This window comes from Drosophila miranda, chromosome 4 (assembly GCF_003369915.1).
Source record: "Drosophila miranda strain MSH22 chromosome 4, D.miranda_PacBio2.1, whole genome shotgun sequence".
NCBI lineage: Eukaryota > Metazoa > Arthropoda > Insecta > Diptera > Drosophilidae > Drosophila > Drosophila miranda.
In genome coordinates this window covers 25,239,406-25,258,575 of record NC_046677.1, presented here as the reverse complement: position 1 = coordinate 25,258,575, position 19,170 = coordinate 25,239,406, and the positions used below count along the sequence as shown (strand labels likewise).

Below are 19,170 nucleotides of genomic sequence, written 5' to 3'. Positions count from 1 at the left end.
TTACTATCAATAACCCTAGCCAGAAAAACCTTTTGTTACCCACTCCCACACCCCAGGGCCAGGGCCAAGCCCAAGTCCCACACCAGGGACGAGGGACGACGGACGATCACGGTTAAACGCTCCGTTTAGGCCGCCCCTCAAACTCTCGAGTGGCGTGGCATTAACCTTGACTCTGGGCCGATCCTTATCGCGATTGCCCTTATTGTGTAACATTCATCGAAAGTGCATTGTCATGAAGACCGAATGCGAGGGTGTTTTGCGGGGGTATCCCCTTCCTTGGATTCAGGGAAATTTATTATGACATTCGGCGCGTGTTGAAAGGTTTTAATAGGCGGTCTTTGGGTTGCGGATCCACCATGTGGTTGGTGAAGATCGATTTGGTTATGGACACCATTCAAAAAGGGGTCTAAATGGTAAAATATTAAATGTGGAAATCTATAATGCACTCAATCGATCATCAGTTTTCCTTCCTTCCTTTGACCCTAAGATTTTCATAAATTTTCTAGTGTTATTCGGAAGAATTCCTTCCAAAAATTGCTATTCTGTTAATCTTCTTCGTTTTCCAAGTTCTGTGGCTCCCCTTGGAAATTTTTTTCATTCCCATAAAATTCCTATAAAATTATTAATTGTCAAGAGGGGCGCAGAACCTTTAAGCCAAAGGCAAAAGAAGTTGTCTAACTTGCAATTGGATTGGTTTCCCACTTGCCAACTTCTACACCCTCCTTTAACCCCCTCCCCGCTACCTTTTTTCGACTTCTTCACACACTGACGCCCACTTTTGTGGAGCACCGCCCCATTTATCAATATTCATTTAGTGTCGTCGTCAACTTGTTCTCTCATTGTGGTTCTTGTTGCTGTTCCGCTTGTTTGATGATGATCATTAACAGAGCAGGCGGTAGATGAGGGGAGGGGTGAGGGGCTGGTGGGGCTGGTGGGGCTAGTGGGGAGCAAAAATTAATTGACGGCGCATAATGACAGTTTATCTGGAAAAAATTGTTTGCCTCGAGTGTTGAGTTTTAATTAAAAATTATTGGATTACGTTGTTTGTCTCCCCTCCCTCCCCCTCCTGCTCCCCTTTCCCCTTGTGCTCTGCCTGGAGGCACTGTCGCGCTCCTACTTGGCTATGCCTAAGTGTAAGCCAAAGCATTTCATCATTTTAATGATAGTCCAAGTAGAAGTTGCCTTCTTTTAGTGACAAAAACAATTTGCGAGGCAGCTCAGGTCTCGCCCCATGCCCCCCCTATAGTCCAATCCTCTAGATGGCATGAAGGGAGTTTCTCAGAAATAAATATGAGAGATGGAATTGGCCGAATATGGCAGGATTAAGTTGTTTCAAGCGAATTTCAAGGCACAAACTGGCTTTAGAGTTGGTTATGGGACTGTACCTCTGCCTATCGCAGCACGAGTGAAAGGAGGAATGAAAACTGTCACAGTTGGGGGTTTTTTTTGTCACTAATCCAGACTAAAAAACGAATAGTTTTGATAAATCCACCTCGTGTTCAGTTAATTCTATAATTGGCTATAAAACACGATAATGCCGTGTGATAGAAGACCGGGAATAAAGGCTATAAATACCCCACCGAAAACCCACATTGTAGGAGATGCCTACTCCCAGACGAGATGCTTTGCACAATCACAGGACCATGGCTGCTCCTCGGGCTGTTCCACGGCGTTTTAGGAGAGGTAGGTGTGACACCCCACAAAAACAAAGCCCCCACCTAAACTTTAACCCTCAAATCCAGCGCAAATGGGACTACGAGCCCGTTTTTGTGTCCACTCACAGCTCGGATGAAGGCCAGCTGAAGATCGGCGGCAAAATCGATCGCCTGAAGCGCGGAGAGTTTGCCATTTCGGCCACCCTGGACTGGAATTACGACATAGACGAGACCACGATGGTGGGTAGGCACCAGACAATCCCCGAAACCCCCCCTCAAATCCCCTTCAATCATCCACAGGTGGAGGGCCATGCCTACCGCAGCTTCTCTGGGGCCGAGAGCGCCTACAAGCTGGTGCCGCTGTCCATTCCCAGGACCTCCTTCAGCAGGTTCATCGATACGTACTACAAGGACGTGTTCATCCCGAACGTGGGCTACTGCTCCAACCTGCCGCACTTCGAGGACAACTTCCAGCCCCCTTGGCCGCGGAAAACCTACAGGCTCGACAAATGCGTCTTCAGTGGCCAGGGACTGCCGGAGATTCTGCCGTTGGGCTACTACAAGATTCTGTTCAGTGCCAGCGGCGACAATCAGCCCACATGGGGCTTCACTGTAGTCCTTCATTTGACCGCCAAGTTGTTTTGAAAGTTTACCCCCTTTATGGGTTTTGAAAATCGGAATAGAAGTGTATATTTGTGGAAGAAAAACCCAACCTAATCTGAAGCCATATCCTAAGAAGTAAGGGGCTGCCCAACAAAACGTTTCTGCTGTTGACTGCTCCTCAGTTATGCTCCAAAACGTTGACAACCTCATCATCATCGTCATGATGCTGGCCATCAGCTCGAGCCGAGCGGCTTTTGCCTTTCTTGAGGCTGTCGGCCGACTGATTTTTGATCATGCGAGGAGGCCTTCTTTCCCCTGCTTCTCCTCCGCCTCTCCTGCTCTTGTTGGGAGCCTCTTTATGCCCGTCTCCACTCTGCTTATTGTTGGTTTTGGCCTTAAGGAAGCCATTACACGCATGGATATATGTATGTATCGTATATTCAGGATTGTCTTCCTCGGAAGCTGCAATGCAATCATTTCTGCTGCTGCTGCTCTCCCTTTCCTGCTTCCTGGACTACTGTTGGCCGTGTCTCCTTCCCTCTTACGAGATCCCTTCTGCTTATTTATTACAACAAATTTAAATGTCTCTCTGGTTCCATGTTGGTTGAAAAAACGAAGATTATGGACTGATCTTCTCCTCTATGGGAAAATATCATAGATATAGACATAGATGCATTCCCATTCTGGCCCTGGGCCAATGGATCTTTGGCCAAGTTTGTGCATAGTTTTTAAACTCAAATTAAAGCACAAATTGCTACCGCAACAATCGACTTCAAAGGCACAAAAGCCGAAGAAGACTCTCCCAACAGTAGCCCAAAAGATTTGCGTTGCGGCACAAAGCCAAAGTCCCAGTCCCAGCCCCAGTCCCCAGTCCCCATCCCTGTCCCTGGCCCTGTCCCCCCATTGCCATCTGAGCATTCAGCCAGCATTCACATCCATCAATTTCTGACGCTTTCATCAAGCGGCGACGACATTTGCCACAAAGGAAAAGAGCCCCAGCATCAGAGCAGCAGAGGCCATGTTCTGATTATTGTTGCCACTCGAGCGGGGACCGTGAGCGGGGTCCAGGCTCTGACGCTGCGCATTTAAATTGTCGGCAGGATCCAAGCGTTTTGCGCTAATATCCACCAAAAGCTGCCACAGCAACCCAACAGCCAGTCCTTGTCCCCAATGCATTCCTTCTGGATCTCTGCCACTGCCACTGCCACCGTTCCAGCTTCAGCCTCTGTCTTTGTCCGCCTGCTCTTCGTCTGTTCTGTGCCTTTTTTGCGACTTCTTTTCATGGCATTGACATCTTTTCGTCAAAGTCAAATCATTCATTTTGCCGCATCAAAATGCATAAATATTTTCGGTTTTCAAGTTTTCGGTTTGCGGGTTTTCGGTTTATAGATTGAATTGGTTGTTGATTGTGGCCGATTGTTGGGGCCTCTTCTGGCGGCTTAGGCAGGCGAAAATCTTGCCTAGGGATGTCTTTTTTTTTGGAAACTATTTAAAAAAAATAAGGAAAATATAATTCTTCACGCAAAAACTCGATTGAAAGCAGGGAAATAGTCTTAAATAATTTATTGAGTGCAATTTTTGGAGCGCGGCTTGTGTATATTCAGCTGCTGGCCCCTTAATAGCCTCTAATCCCACAAAAATAATTAAATTCCTCTTGATTTAAGCCTTCAATTCCTTTTGAAAACACTCGACAACCCTGTCAACTACCGCAAGCACTAAATGCGACTCCCAGCAGCGATGACGGAATGCCAAAAGCTGGACATCGATGCTAATGCAGAGAGAGAGGCTCGGCTTGGATCGGCTCGTCTCGGATCGGCTCCGTCTCTGCTCTATCGCGCTACTGTATTCCGCGCTCTTCCTCTCTCCACTTCGGATCGCTTCGGCATCGCTTTGAACACCGACCGACTCTCGTCAGCCGGCGGTGCGGCGGTGGTCGTTGTTGGTGTTCACAATGCCATCAAAATTTAAATAGCCAAACAATGAAGAGGAGAAAGAAGGAAAGCAAAACAAAAACCCGCTGCATTCCCTTATGTCTGCGACATTTTTTTGTCCCTTCGGCAGGGCATTTCTTTCTCGTTTTTTTTCGGTGGTGGAATTTTCGGGCGATTCTTTTTGTTTTTGCAATTAGTTTTTGGCGTATAAAGCGTCTAACGGTAACCTCTCGAATGTCAAGGTCAAGAAGCAGAAAGTCCGATGAAGCAAAAAGGAAGATAGAGCGAAGTCGAAGACTGTTGCCGGCGACTGTTGTTGCCTCCCCAAATTGATTTATGCGACTGTGAAAATATCAGAGACCCACAATTACACAGAATGGAATGGAGGAAACGACGAGGAATGACAAAGATGAAAAACGAGCTCGATCCGCAACTATGGAAATGTGATAAGCTATAATTAAGCGACCAAAAAGGATGCAGCACCGCGGGACTGTCTCTGGAGACTGTGGGGCATGCGGCACTGGGGGGGCGTGGTGTATGCTAAACAACATGCAAGGGGCGTGGACAGTGTAAGCAAATTTAATTTATACAATACATACGAATATGCAAAGAATTAATTTCGTATCGAACGGCGGAGACGACAGGCCCCTGGGGGAGGGCCAGCCATCGGCCGAGGGGGCGTGGCAGTGGTTTGGCATTTCAATTGGATAAAGTGGCGCCCCGAACAGGTTTTCGAATTACCAATTGGCATTTGGTTAATCCTTGCGGCCGGAACAGCACACGAAACAAGGTGGAATTTTCTTAACCCACTGAGGGCCAGAGGAGGCCGAAAAGAGGCATGCTGGTTTGTTCCTGAAGATTATTAATTCTTGTAATTTATTTGACCGCTAAATCCAGCGAAACTCGACTGATTTGCGGTTTTTTTTTTATTATTTTTTAAACATTTTTTTGAGTAGAAAATTTAATAGGAACCCAGAATATTATATATATTTTTTTAATATTTAATCAATTTAATTTATTTATTAATTTAATTTAATTAAAATTATTTAATTTATTTAAATTATTTATTTAATTTATTAATTATTTATTTATTTTAGAATATTTAATCTTTGGGTTCTCTTCAGTTTTGGCGGCAATTCAAATTCCAGATACCGATTTTCCACGTATCACCTTCATGTTTTTCCCTCTCCTGGTCTACATTATCTATCCCTTTAAAATTTGTTGTATCCCTTCTATAAAACTTGGAAAATCCTCCCAAAGATTTCCACAAATATCCCGCCTTTATTCAGATATGGGTTAATCCTTCTGTTGTGGTTCTATTGTGGGCCTCGTCGTGACCACAGGAATTATGTGAAAACATGCAATATGTCATAATATTTATTGTTTTTTGATCAGCACACCCTACCCCCTGCCCCCCGCCCCCCTCCCCTATCGCCTGCAGAACAGACGTAATCGATCAGGTGTAGAACAGAACCGAACGGCAATTGAGTAATAATTCATAAACATATTTCCACTCGAAAGAAATTAATTTACTTTGCCCAAGTCGCGTTCCTGCTGGTCGGCTAGTCGGCCAGGGGTTCCACTGCTGGGCGGTAATTATATCGACGTGTTGACGTTTGAAATGACAACAGCCCCCCACACAACTGTCAATCACATTCGGGTGTTGTGCTGGCCATTGGCTCTTGGCTCTTGGCTATGGCCAATTATTCATATTGTCCCAATGAAAACGCCACGAAAAGTCGTCAGCTGTCTCGGTCATTGGGGTGGCCACTGGCCAGAATGGGAACTTTTTTCCAACGTCTAATCGTTTCCGGATATATCCGTTACGTTGAGTCACGCAAAGTTGTGAAAAATTGTGTTGAAAATTGTTTCAATAGAACTGCAAAGGGAATTATGAATAATGTAGGATTGTGGGTTATACGGGAAGAGGGGAGGGGATGGGAATTCTAAAAGGGGATTCATAATTGGAATTAATTCTGAAAAATTCCCTGGACTTATCTTTGGAGTTTCCTATGTTCTAAAAAAAAACTACAAATATTGCAAAATATTTTTTTTTAATTTTATCTCAAAACTCCATGGACCTATCGCCTATAGAATACTGGTTTATCCAGGGTTTATTGAGGGTTTACTGACCAATATTCTTTAAAAATTGTCTTTTCCAAGCTGCATATTTCATGTTTTTCTTCCAATTTTCAATCCTCTTTCAATCTCTCGATCATGGCAGTGCATCCAAGAGGCATTCCCTAAAAGTATCCCCTACTGAATGCCATTTGCCTTTTCCGATTCAATAAATGACTTCCACATTTCCCATTGAAAAGCAAAAAAAGGAAATCCTCTGTAGGTATTCCCCCAGGAAACAGGCTCTTTTTTGTTCTCTCAAAATATGCAAATCATTTCGCCTTCCCCTCCCCCCTGCCATTGGGTATTATCCACCATTAAATGGTCAATTGAATTTACCATTTCACTATTTAAATGTTTGCTTTCAAATACACAAATTTCTGTTTGATTAATTGCATGTGTGATGTCTGATGTCTGATGTGCGATGGAAATGGTCTACACTTTTTAGACAGTCATGCTGCTTCGAAGAGGGTACCAAGACGGGGATAGGGTGGGGGACCGAGACTACGGATTCAACTGACTGTGTCTAACAAGGTTCACATTTGGTTGACTTTCTTTGGGTTTGTGTTTCATTTGAATATGGCTGGCAATTTGTCTTGATTAAATTAAGTAAAGTAAGAACTCATTACACGCTTTTTCCAACTTGTTTAATTTGAATATGAAAATTAGTTTGAGTCTCATAACGAGCTGGTCATTAGGGGGTTTGATTAGGGGGGCTTAGAGGGTCTTTGGGGGGTTTTGGGGGGCTTAGGCGGCGTGAGATGGTAGTGAAAATAATTAATACAATTTTTTTGTTTATTTAAAGGCAATTCTTAAGCTACGAGCAGGTCTATCGGCTCTAAAAATAATTTATAATTTATGAATAATTGGATCAGTAACAGCAAGCAACATTATTTGTATCAGTGATATTATTTTATAATCAAAAATACAAAATACAATCCTAATTATAATAAAACTTTAAAGAAAACAATACTTGGAATTTTTTGAAACAATAAACACGAAATAAATTGTTAAAAAAAAAATATTTTTCAGCTCTTTTTATTCCTGATAATAGTTTTGAAATATTATAGTAAACCATGAACACTAAATAAATTGTAAAAAATATATACATATATATTTTTCAGCTCTTGATGATAAAAATCTTGAAAAATTATAGGAAACCGACACGTTTTGTGCCGATAATCGTATCTACTATAATCCCTATGGACTGATAAAGATAAGTTGTAGAATTGCATTTTGCCGTCACTGGAGAGAGAATTCTTTAATAACCTGCGGCCTGTGGCTCATACGAGCTCCAATTGCCATTCCATCAATTCCGAACAGAACACACCCAAATGACACATATTGAAACCCATCGAGTGTTATACAACCTGCGAGTATATATTGAACGAGTATGTGTTTGTATTCCCACCTATTTACTTAGCAAATTAACTAAAAAGCAAATGGAATAAACGAGTTCTACAAAGAGAGGAGGGGAGTGCATAGATACATATAGATATAGATAGGTGTGTGAGTGTGGGGTGTGTGGCGGGGTGGTAGATCTGAAATTGAAATTCAATATGATGAGCGAAGCAAATAATACGGGCCACAACGAATACCCAAAGAACACAATTCGAATACAAATAAATTGGTGGGCGATAAACGTTGCAATCAAAGGTGGACAAAAAGAATGGGCCACACCCCAGATGGGGTGACAGCAGGTCCTGGCCATGCGATACTTTGTGACAATTAATACGCTAAACGATGGACGAAGGACAAGAGTTCTCAGCGAAGGCTTTGGGCTGAAAACTGCCGCAGGACACGCGTCGCGCTCGTTTGCGCAACTAAACTGAAATTAGTTGGTAAATGATGCGACTCCACCCCCTCCAGAGCCATGATAAAACACAGATAAAAAATGAAATTTAACGCGCGCCGAAGGGGAGAGCAGAGACCACAGGACGACCGCAAGAACCCATCGGTAATGACAGTAATAAGGATTCAATGATTGTCGTGGATTTTCTGCGCCATGCCACCCCTTTTTCCCTCACTCCCTCTCCCACTCTGTCTGTCTCTGGGTTTTTTGATAGGGCGCCCTGTCAGGGTGGACCAACTACAGGACCAACCATCCATCCCTGGCCGGCATCGTTTTATGTGCATTTTGCATGAAACTTCCACGAAGATGATGCTGGAAATTTGGCATTCCCCTGGGAATTTCCAGCTTTTTACCAAATAAAAATGCAAATCATTTTTGGACAAATGATTTATCTGGGAAAAATCCACGCAAAAAACAAAGCAAAAGTTGTCTTTTAATTAATTTTAATGTCCACATGTTGCCGGCTCTTATCAATATGATAATTATGGCATTTCAAATGCGATTTATGTAATTATTTGTTCTTCATTAAGTCCAGCGCAAAACATTACAAGATAACCAGCAACAAGCCAAGGACCAAACAGGAATATGGCTCGGAGAAGTACAGGCCACAAGACACTGCAGACGCGTCATTAGAAGCCATTCCAGGGAGCAGCAAAATTGCATATCGAACGCTCGAAACGCATAAATTAAGATCGGGGCCCAGTCCCCAGTCTCCAGGCCTCCAGTCTCCAGTCGCGGGCAAAAAGTGGCAAAAGCAAAACCAAACAGAATGCAGATACCACAAGCCCCATGTCCATCGTCATTCTCGGTGGATCTGTCTTCGCGATGGAAGCAGACTTCGAGCAAGAACTGCGCCCAGAGTGCAGTTTGTCATTCTGACTGGCTGGTACATGTCCAAAGGGGGTGCTCTACGAAAGGAGGGGTACTTTGGCTACTAAATGGATCTGCCAGTGGATGTCTCTGCTGGAAATTCAATGGAGAAAAGTCGTTGACAGGCTTGAAAAGCTGAAACAAGAGTCTAGTCACTTTTTGAGTAATTTTATTTTAGTTTAATTTTTAATTTACATTTTAATTTTTAATTTACATTTTAATTTTTAATTTACTCTTGATTTCAATTTTTAATTAATTTAATTGCATTTTTAAGCATTTATTTTAATTTAATTTAATTTTCAATTTGATTTAATTAAATTTTTAAGCATTTATTTTAATTTTATTTAATTTTTAAAATAATTCAATTTAATTTTTAATTTAATTCAATTTAATTTTTATTTAATTTAATTTAATTTGTAATTTAATTTAATTGCATTTTATTTTGTTGGCATTTAGTTTGATTTAATTTAGTTCTTAAGCATTTAATATAATTTTATTTTAATTTAATTTTTAGTTTTTTCAAGTAAATTTTTAATTTAATTCTCTTTAATTTTTTATTTTAATTCAATTTAATTTTGAATTTTTTTTCAATTTAATTCAATTTTATTTTAAATTTTTTTTTAATTAGATTTAATTTTCCAGCAATGCAAGTTTAATTCTTAGAATTGTTTAATGAAAATTAAAATTACTCTGCAGTTTGACGCATAAGAGGAATAAAACTTCGTTCAGTTTCAGCCACTCCTGCCCCTCGATTCTCCCTCTCTCACTCAACTGCAATGTAAATTTCCGGCCCAAGTGTGTGTTCGTCTTGTGTACCTTGAGTTTGTGCTTTTTTCTGGCACCAGCCGAGAGCCTTGCATATTTATGTCCCTCCAATGGATGGCTGGCTGGAGGAGACACAGCCTCCGACTCCGAATTCGACTCCATCTTGTCGGTTGTCGGTGCATGCAAAAGGCGACACAAGACGCAGAAAAAAACTTGATTGATTGGCCTGCCAAGCGGCCACTGATGGAGGACCAGAGAGAGAGGCCTGGAGATTCACAGAATGCAAAACTCCGTATAAAATGGCTGCCTCGAATATCGTATGGAGCTTGCGGCCAGACGGTTTCCCCCTTTACCGCTCATGACTATAAATTTCTATAAATTGAAATTGTCGTTGCATTTCCAGGAATTTCAATATTTGTCAATAATATCAGCCATATACCCGTGCCCGTACCCGTACCCGTACTCGTACCCGTACTCGTATGTAGAGAGCGGAGCGATAAGCGGTCTGTCGGTCGCGACACTGGAAGGTGCTTATATCATCAATAAAATACAAACTAAATGCAACAACAAGAAATTTGTTTAAACATCGATAGCAATTACAATCGCCCCGTCTCGCTCTGTTCCGGAAATTTATTAATTGCTTGTTCCCCCCCCCCCCCCCCCCTGCACCCTGGCTACAATTTGAATTGAATTACGCGCCCGATTATTGGGTGCATTATCAGGTGAAGGCAAACATTCATTTCCCTCCCCTCTGTATTTATTTAGGGCATGACAGGTCTTTTCTATCTATTTTCGTTCACCTTTCCTGTACTCCGTCGAATGTCATTCACGTGCAATCGGTCATTCCCTATTTCTATCCCTCTCCCGCTGCCACTCTGTCCAGGCATGAAATTTAAATTCTTCAAATATTCAGACGCCTTCAGATAAGGTCGTACTGTACAGTATTCACTGGCCAGACTCGTTTATTGACTTTAAACGCGTTTGATGACTACTATTTTGCTTATCAAAATGTGTTTTGTGTGTTTTATTTTTTGGGTATTTTCGGTGTAGGATCTTTGGTTTGATAAGCTCGGGTTATTTGAGGGTTTTCCTGGCGTAATTTCCCCTGCCAAAAAACAGTTTGTTTGTTATTTAAATGACCCCCATATCAATTATGCATTCAATTGATGGTCGCTGGCGAATATCCAAAGCCAATTAATTAATTAAACCATTGATCGCCCACGCAGACCCCTCGAGTGCTTCGTTTTTTACATACATCTTACACCGCCGCAATGCAATGAGAATTTATGGGCCCTGCTCGATGTTTGTCAACGAAAATTTGTCAAAGCAAACCAATAGCCCACCAGACAACCTTAATTCCCTCTTCCTTGAGTGAAGGAGTACAAGTTCTCATGCCACAAAAATCGGTTAATTGTAACTGACGCCCAGATGCGAGCACCAGGCGCAGTGCCCCAAAGGAGGGGGAGAGGGTTGGGGCGGGGAGCCCTCACTCGAAATCGATACGGAACCACTCGGCTGTTGTTTTGCTAATTATTCAATTGAAGAACGTTTAATTTATTTCAATATAATCGAATTGAAAGATCGCCGCGTACCACCAGAGAGGGGAACAGATGAGCGCGAAGGAGGGGGAGGAGGAGGAGTAAAGCCAGAGAAGAACAGAAGGCCAACTGAGGCTCCCACGAAAGTCAAACAAATTCATTTAAGGTTTAATTGGTGAAATCGAGAGCCAGAAGGGGGGCCACTGAACAGAGGCGTGCGCAGAGGGGGACTTCGTTTGACAAAAAATACCTCTAAAAAATTGTGATACATTTATTTGTTTTTTATTTTATAATTAAATTTGTGTTAAGTGTATTTTGTATAATATTTCCTTTGATATATTTGTGAGCCACGTCCCTGCCTGGCGCTTGTCGCCTGGCTTTCCATCGACTGAAAGATGCCGCCTACTCGAAAGACAACAAATTTAAATTTGATTAATATTAAACGGGAAAATGTAATTGCGAAAAGTTGCAGAAGCTGCTTTTAATCGATTTTCATGGGAAAGTTACAAGAGTTGACAGTGAATGAAATTTAGTTCAGAATTTATGGGAATTTTTCTGAAGAAGAAACCTTTTTTCAAGTGAAGAAAAGTGTTTCAAGAAAGATACCTTTGAACAGGAAATTTTTGCAATTTATCCTTTTTAAGAGAGAGACCCTTAAATATAGTAAAATATAATAGTGGATGGGATGAAAGATCTTCCCTGTACCACAGGGTTTACTCATTCTGCTTCTGGTGCCACATTTTCCTTCAATTTGTAATCATCAAAATCGAATAGCTACACCGTAAGGTTAGGCACTTGCATAATATGGCGTATAGCAATTATCGAAACATTTTAATGAGCGACAAAATTACGCATAAATTAATTAAAGGCCCCATATCGAAACGGACTTCCAATCGCATTCGCAATGACAATGAAAGTTGAAGTCAAATCGTAAATGATTTGCGTTATTAATACATATATTACTGGACGAGGCATGTACATGTATGCACTTGATACTATGTATTACTAATGTATTTACGATCAGCGCAAATGTGTCAGCAATGACAACTGTCCCCCACTCCCCCCATTCCCGCCGAATGCCGCCACATTCCCCGGCCAAAGCAAGTGGCAATGAGGCGAAAACCGTAACACGGCCACACAACATGACACAAAATTTAATAACAGAAACGATTTCATTGTATCTTAAGTGCCTCTGTCCCCCCCGTCCCCCCTCTGTCACTCTGCCAGTGTCTCTTTGGCTGTGTGTTTGAGGTGAAGTCATTAAATTTACAATAATGCGTACAATAATAACTAAAAGCGTATTAAAAAAACAACGACACACAAAGAAAATAGACTAAAGCTGGCCCCAGATATCGACGTCACCCGCCGAAAACAGAACGATTCGAGCAAATGAAAAAGATGTCAGTACCGTCCCGGGCCCCAGATAACACGGGAACAAATTTTCGGGAAAGAATTTCGTTGTTAGAGATGTAACAAGGTGCGGGGTCAGGGGTACCTATCGCAAGCGGTGACTATTGGTTCTCTTTCTAGGATTTCTAAGGAAATAATTCAAATGAAAGTGGGACAAAATGTAGAGAAAAAAATAAAGAAAAAGTCCCATTGAAAAATCGAGAAAATTTGCGAGTCGGGTGGGACTATCTGTATAACATTTTTTATGTGGATATATATGGAATATTCAGTGTACATTTTAAAAGTTATTCAATATAAAAACCTTTCGTGTTTTTTTGGTATAAGCATCTGACGTACGTTTGCTGGCGTTCCGTTACGAAAGTTCGGCTGAAAAAAAGTTTAAAAAAGTGCCGCTAGACGAGATTGGGCCAATTTTCTGTAATTTTTCGTAGATAGCCCAATATATTAGAAAGATCTTACAGAAACACTTTTATCAAGAATCATCTTCCTAAGAGAAGTTTAACAAAAAAAAAAAAATCTAACAAAAAACATGACAAAATCTGTAGAAAAAGAAAATAGTTTTTTTATTTTAATACGTTTTTATACCAAAGTTTATAAAATTGTAAATCAATTGATTAAATTAGTTAACATTCAATAAATTTCGAAAAAAAAATTCAAGACAAAAATAAAATGGAAAACTGTTTTTATTGACTTTTAATATTCTTTGTTGGAAATGCCCATATATTGTACTCAAGAATAATAATGAATCCTTCAACGATAGCCCAGATAGCAGGAATGCAACCACAAAATACAGAAAACTTAAAACTTTTCTTTGTTCAACATTTCCGAGCCCGAAACTTCCATAAACGTAGTCTCCTGAAGCTCTCCTCTCTAGTCCATAGACCCTCCCGATAAGCATTGATGAACAAAAAACGGGGGAAAATAATGATTTGCTTTTAATTAAATTACGTCGTACACAGTTTTTGGTGGAAGGTAAGGATTTGATTTTTGGGGGAAATTAGAATTGTTAAAATTGTGGGCAAACAAAACAGAGATTGGATTGGTAAATATTTCGAAACGAAAGAACATAAACTCATTAATAACATCCGAGATACTTTTGTTCCCCTCTGCAGGGAGTTATCAGCAAATTAGTCGATGATAGAGCCCAAAGGAATTCATTTAATTTGTTAAAGACTCTTAACGCATGTTAATTCTGGCTAGAAGAGTGGAGGAATGAGCCAAAAGAAGAACGAACAAAAAATTGGAAAAAATAAGACGGAAAAAAAACGTATCATTTCCGATACGTGATCATCGCATATTTATCGCCAGCATCTGGAGCTGGTCTCCCCGGCCCGGCCTGTCCTGGCCTAGACCATTAACAGGCCAAACTGGGCCCCGTAATGAGGCCACAGATAGCAGAGATACAAGATCTAGTGATCGGGAGTGGGAGTGGGAGTGGAAGTCGGAGTTGGAAGTCGCTGAAGCTGAAGCTGCAGCTGGAGATGGTGTAGGAGCAGAGGCTCTGAGATGGGGCACCTTGATATGGTAAGCACTCAAAACTGAACTGCACTTGCCTCTATATGCCTCTCTCTATGCAGAGCAGGGGCCTCAACCTGGCTGACTGCCTGACTGGCTTCTTCTTCTAGCTTCTAGTTGGATCCCCATCCCAGATTTGAGATCGCTATCAGGGGGAGTACGCGAAACGCGTGCACGAGCTGTCAAATGGCTTAAACTTGAACCGAAACTTTTTCCACCATCGTGCACTCATTATGATTATGACTCTTTCTCTCAGTGTGTGTGTCTTGGACGGTGCTGGAGAGTAAAAATTGTTGCAAGGAATGCCTTTTTACAGCTCAATGTATACCAATTCCCGTTTAAATAATCATTTAAGCCCTTCAATTATCAAAGATTTATTTACAGCTCATTTGATCCTCAGAGATTTTCTGGCTTTTATAGAAATTCTGTAAAGCGCATGAAAATAGCTTTTAGTTAATTATCGCAAATAATTCAGTGGCATATCTTTGATAATTTTCATAAATTCTATGGCAATTGTCTAGGAGTTGACAACTAATTGGGGGCTCCTCTCCATCTGTCTGGAGAGATGCCGCTGTCTGGAGATGGTCTACCCAATTAATACAAGCCAAACATTAAGGATTCTTACCTGAATCAGAATCAGAATCAGAACCGAACCGAAAAGAGAGAAGGCGCAGACAAAGTACGAGCATAAAAATGCTTTACAAGTACACAAAAGTGTCATTCCATCACTCACTTAAAGTATTCATCCATTAATTGCCCGAAAGCCATTGCGAATGGGGTGGAGGGGCGAGGGGGGAATCACTGGATCCGAGGACATGTCGATGTCGCCACCAACTGACGCCAGACGAGGCTGGAGGATGGCCAGTCCAGTCGGTTCGACTTTCAAGTCCAAGGCGGCATCGGCAGCGGCATCGGCATCGGCATCGGTGGCAGCCATAATGCAAAGAGAACCAAAGCGGAGAGCTCCAACAGGCAATTACCATGAGTTGGAGCTGCAGTTGGAGACGGCTAAGGCGAGGGCGACGGAGTGGAAGAGCAGGCAGCCAGAGAACGAAAGAGCGAAAGATTTAAATCAGACCTGCGACTGCTTTTTGCGTGTCCGCAGCTAGTGATGAGGGCGTGAGGTCTGACGATAGTTTCTTTATTGGAAATTTCTCATAAGATATGTTAAAGGCTTCAGAGAGGAGTCCCTCTCTTTCCCCCCAAAGATCGCCCCATCATCTGTATTTCACGCTGCCATCCCTATCCCTGACACTGACGGACAACCACGTTGACATCTCTCGTCTTGGACTTGGAGTTGGAGTCTGGAGTCTGGACTGGTGATATTCAAAGTAATTGCTTGAAAAATGCAATAAAAATGTACGAACAACAACAAGCAGACAAAAACAAGATGAAAAGGAAGAAAAAGGAACAGAGAATACGACAAAACGATGAAAGAAGAAGATGGTGGAATCTGGCTGGGAACGCCTGAGTATGTGAAAAAGTACAATTGTTATGGTGGCATAAAACTCTATATAAGTGGACACTGGACACTGGCCACTGGACTGCAAGATGCCGACGATCCCCATACGACGACGACTACGACAGCTGAAGACTTTGACAGTACCAGGCTCTGGACATTGGGACATGGGGACACCGGGAACATGGGGGCAAATGGCGCGCAGTGATTGGATGCATATCAAAGTAGACAGCGCGGAACAATGAAAGGCGGCAAGCCTGGAGCTTCCCTCTCATCTCCACCTAGCCCCCTCTCTCGCTCTGCGGATCCCCAGCTCAGTTTTGGGTTATTTTGGGTAACGCCTCTGACTGAAAGTGATGAACGCTGCTGTTGCGATTCGTCCAAAGATGGCAATGATTTGGTTTAGAATAGAAGCCCAAGCGGAATGTTTTTGTCGCCAATGGTAGCCAAGAATTCGCCGTGGCTGTGTTGTGGGGCCTGCTGCTTGTTTTCGTTGCTTAAGAGCCTGTTTTGGGTGCCACAAGGAGTGCTGGGCCCAAGGGCCTTTAGCGCCTCGTCTGCTAAAGCTAATCTTTCAGTGCTCACCGAAAATCAATAGTCATAGATATCAATTTCATTTAGTTGGAACCGATTACGAAATGCGTGAAGCGTTTAGCACATCTCCTGGAGATCCCAAGTGACGTTTGAGTGTAACTCAAGACCCACTGGAGCGCATGAAACCAGACCAGACGGTTTACATAACCCAGGAGGACCTTTGCCAAATCGAGTGCAGTCAATGAACCTCCCCGCATAGATACAAGATACTCGGATACATACAGAGAGAACTTAGTGCCGACTGCTAAATACTTGCAGTTTTATGAGTCAGTGAAAACTGACTGTGAAAAAGGAAGCCCAATACAATTGGACACAGTCGCTGGCCAAGAGGCAGCAGTCAAGGACATGCCACAAATCCAGATACAGAGCGAGACAGGGACATAGACAGAGACAGAGCAGACCGACCGAGCGAAGGGAGGGATAGAGTGAGGAGGGGAGGGGTATTACTGCCAGCGAAGGTCAATGGAGGCCAAAGTGCAAGTGAAAAATCCACGCGAAAAAAGAATAATCAAGTTTTTTCAGCGAAAGTGAAATAAATAAGTTGCGGGTGGCAGAAGGATTGAATGGGCTGAGCTTTTCGGGCGGAATGGGGTCGTTTCGGAAGGGGTTGTAGGGTCATCGAAGGCAACAGTTATTGCATGTTTTGGTAAGCATCTTTGGCGGCTGTTTGCGAGCACACAAGATTCTCTTTGACGTTGGCTAAGGCCTATATCGATTTGCCGTCGGCTATTTGAGGAACGCTTTGCGGGTTTTTAAGCAGCCACCGAGTTCTAGTTGACCTTAAATATGTTGGAGAATGGGTTCATATGAAAAGATTGTTACAGAATAAAAAAGAGATAAAAGCTTCAAATAATGAAATAAAATATAAATAAAACTATACATTTATGGACCGCACGGCGACTGCGAAGTTACGACAAAACCGCACCGAAACCGCACCGAAAACGCACCAAAAGCACACCGAAAACGCACCGAAACAGAACCGAAACCGCAAACGAAACGCACCAAATTATTTCCAATACGAGCGCGCAAATTGTTTGCATATTAATTAAAGGTGAGGCACTAGAGGGCGTAAGTTCGTCTAAGCACACTAAAAAGAGAGAGTCAGATCAGCAGCATACGGAGCGCCTACCCTACCACGAACTTTACTTCGAAGGGGAGCTCTCATTCCTTTTTGATTCTCTTCTTCACTGCGCTCTTGCATCGTGGAGTGGGAAAGGGACAAAACTTGACGAATTTTTAAGCACGTACACATACACACTGCTGGACATCTACACGGACATCACGTGATCGAATGAAAAAAAGCAATACAACGAAAAAAAAAACACATTTTTGATTTTTAAACATTAAAAAAAAGGATTCTATGTTAAAATAATATGTTTATCTGCATATATATCAAACTCTGCACATATGTACATATGTATATATCACACATTGCTGCACTTCTCCTTCGTAGATCTGCATTTTTGCCGCCATTCTGCCTTTATTGCGCCCCGCCCTTTTTTAAACACATTTTTTTGCACTCAAACACAAACTTTTTTTATATATTCACTTCACTTCACACACCTGCGCCACATTTTTCCCATTGGATTTTTCACCATTTTCCGCATTTTCTCGAATTTAAACGCGGAGCTGACTTACAAACGCGCGCTTTGACCGGGTGAAAAAATTGGAGTGAGAGCGATGCAAATGCGTTCATTCTTTGATCTCCTGTTCCTCTTCTTATTTGCTCTCTCTCCCACGCTCTATTCGGGTGCTTTTGCGAAAACGTAGAATCAATCGAAAAAAAGGCGGAAAACGGAACGATATCACAATTTGTGTATTGGCACATGAAAAAAAATAATTTTTGAAAAATAATATGTTTTTCTACATATGTATATATCGATTATATACACATACATACATTTATAGCACATTGCTGCACTTTTCTTTCGTAGATCTGCATTTTTGCCGCCATTTTGCCTCTGCTGCCCCTCGCCATTTATTCCACACATTTTCTTGCACTAAAACACACACTTTTTTATATATTCAGTGCATCACTACACTAAACTTCACTTAGCACACCTGCGAGACATTTTTCCAGTTGGTTTTTCACCATTTTCCCGATTTTCACGGGCTGAAACGCGGAGCTGACTGACCAACGCGTGATTTGACCGTGTGAAAAAATGTAAATGAGAGCGATGCAAATGAGTTCATTGTTTGATCTCTTTCTATTTGCTCTCTCTCCCAAGCTCTATACGGTGCTTTTGCTCATATTGAAATTATGCAAGGTGAAAAGAGTGTGACAGTGGTAGTGGGAGTGAGTGGAGAGACTGGTGGGAGAGCAAAAGTAGGCGGTGTAATAACTTAATCTCATTCATTGATCTCTCTTTGCAAAAGCAGAGTATGAGCCAAGGTGTAGAGATGAGCTTAAGCAAAAATACCCGAGAGAGCGTGGTAGAGAGGGCAATTAGCAAAAAAAAGTAGGAGAGCATAAAATGAACTGATTTTGCATCGCTCTCACTAAAATTTTTTCACCCGGTCAAAGCTTGCGCTCTCAAGTCAGCTTCGCCTTTTATTCCCTGAAAATGCGGAAAATGGTGAAAAATCCAACAGGAAAAAGGTCGCACAAGTGTATTGAGTGAAGCTGTAGCTGTAGTGAAGCATTGATTATATACGAATGCAAGAAAATGTGTTGAATAAGCGGGGGCGGAAAAGAGGCAAAAAAGCGGCATAAATGCAGATCTACATATATTAAATATATACATAGTAGAAAAACATATTCCGTTTTCTTCCTTTTTATAACCGATACTCAAAATGAGTATTGGGGTATATTAGATTTGTGGTAAAAGTGAATGAGTGTAACGTCCAGAAGGAATCGTTT

At 41.9% G+C, this 19,170-nt stretch overlaps 1 protein-coding gene across 1 annotated transcript; it reads left to right on the top strand.

Annotated features, from left to right (window-relative positions):
- The first annotated feature begins 1,537 nt into the window (after nt 1-1,537).
- Nucleotides 1,538-2,350, top strand: LOC108161650. The gene is made up of 3 exons (XM_017295953.2): nt 1,538-1,683; nt 1,743-1,895; nt 1,956-2,350. Exons 1-3 carry the CDS (start codon nt 1,621-1,623, stop codon nt 2,298-2,300), a joined length of 561 nt encoding a protein of 186 aa, XP_017151442.1. The 5' UTR covers nt 1,538-1,620; the 3' UTR covers nt 2,301-2,350.
- The last annotated feature ends 16,820 nt before the right edge of the window (nt 2,351-19,170 follow it).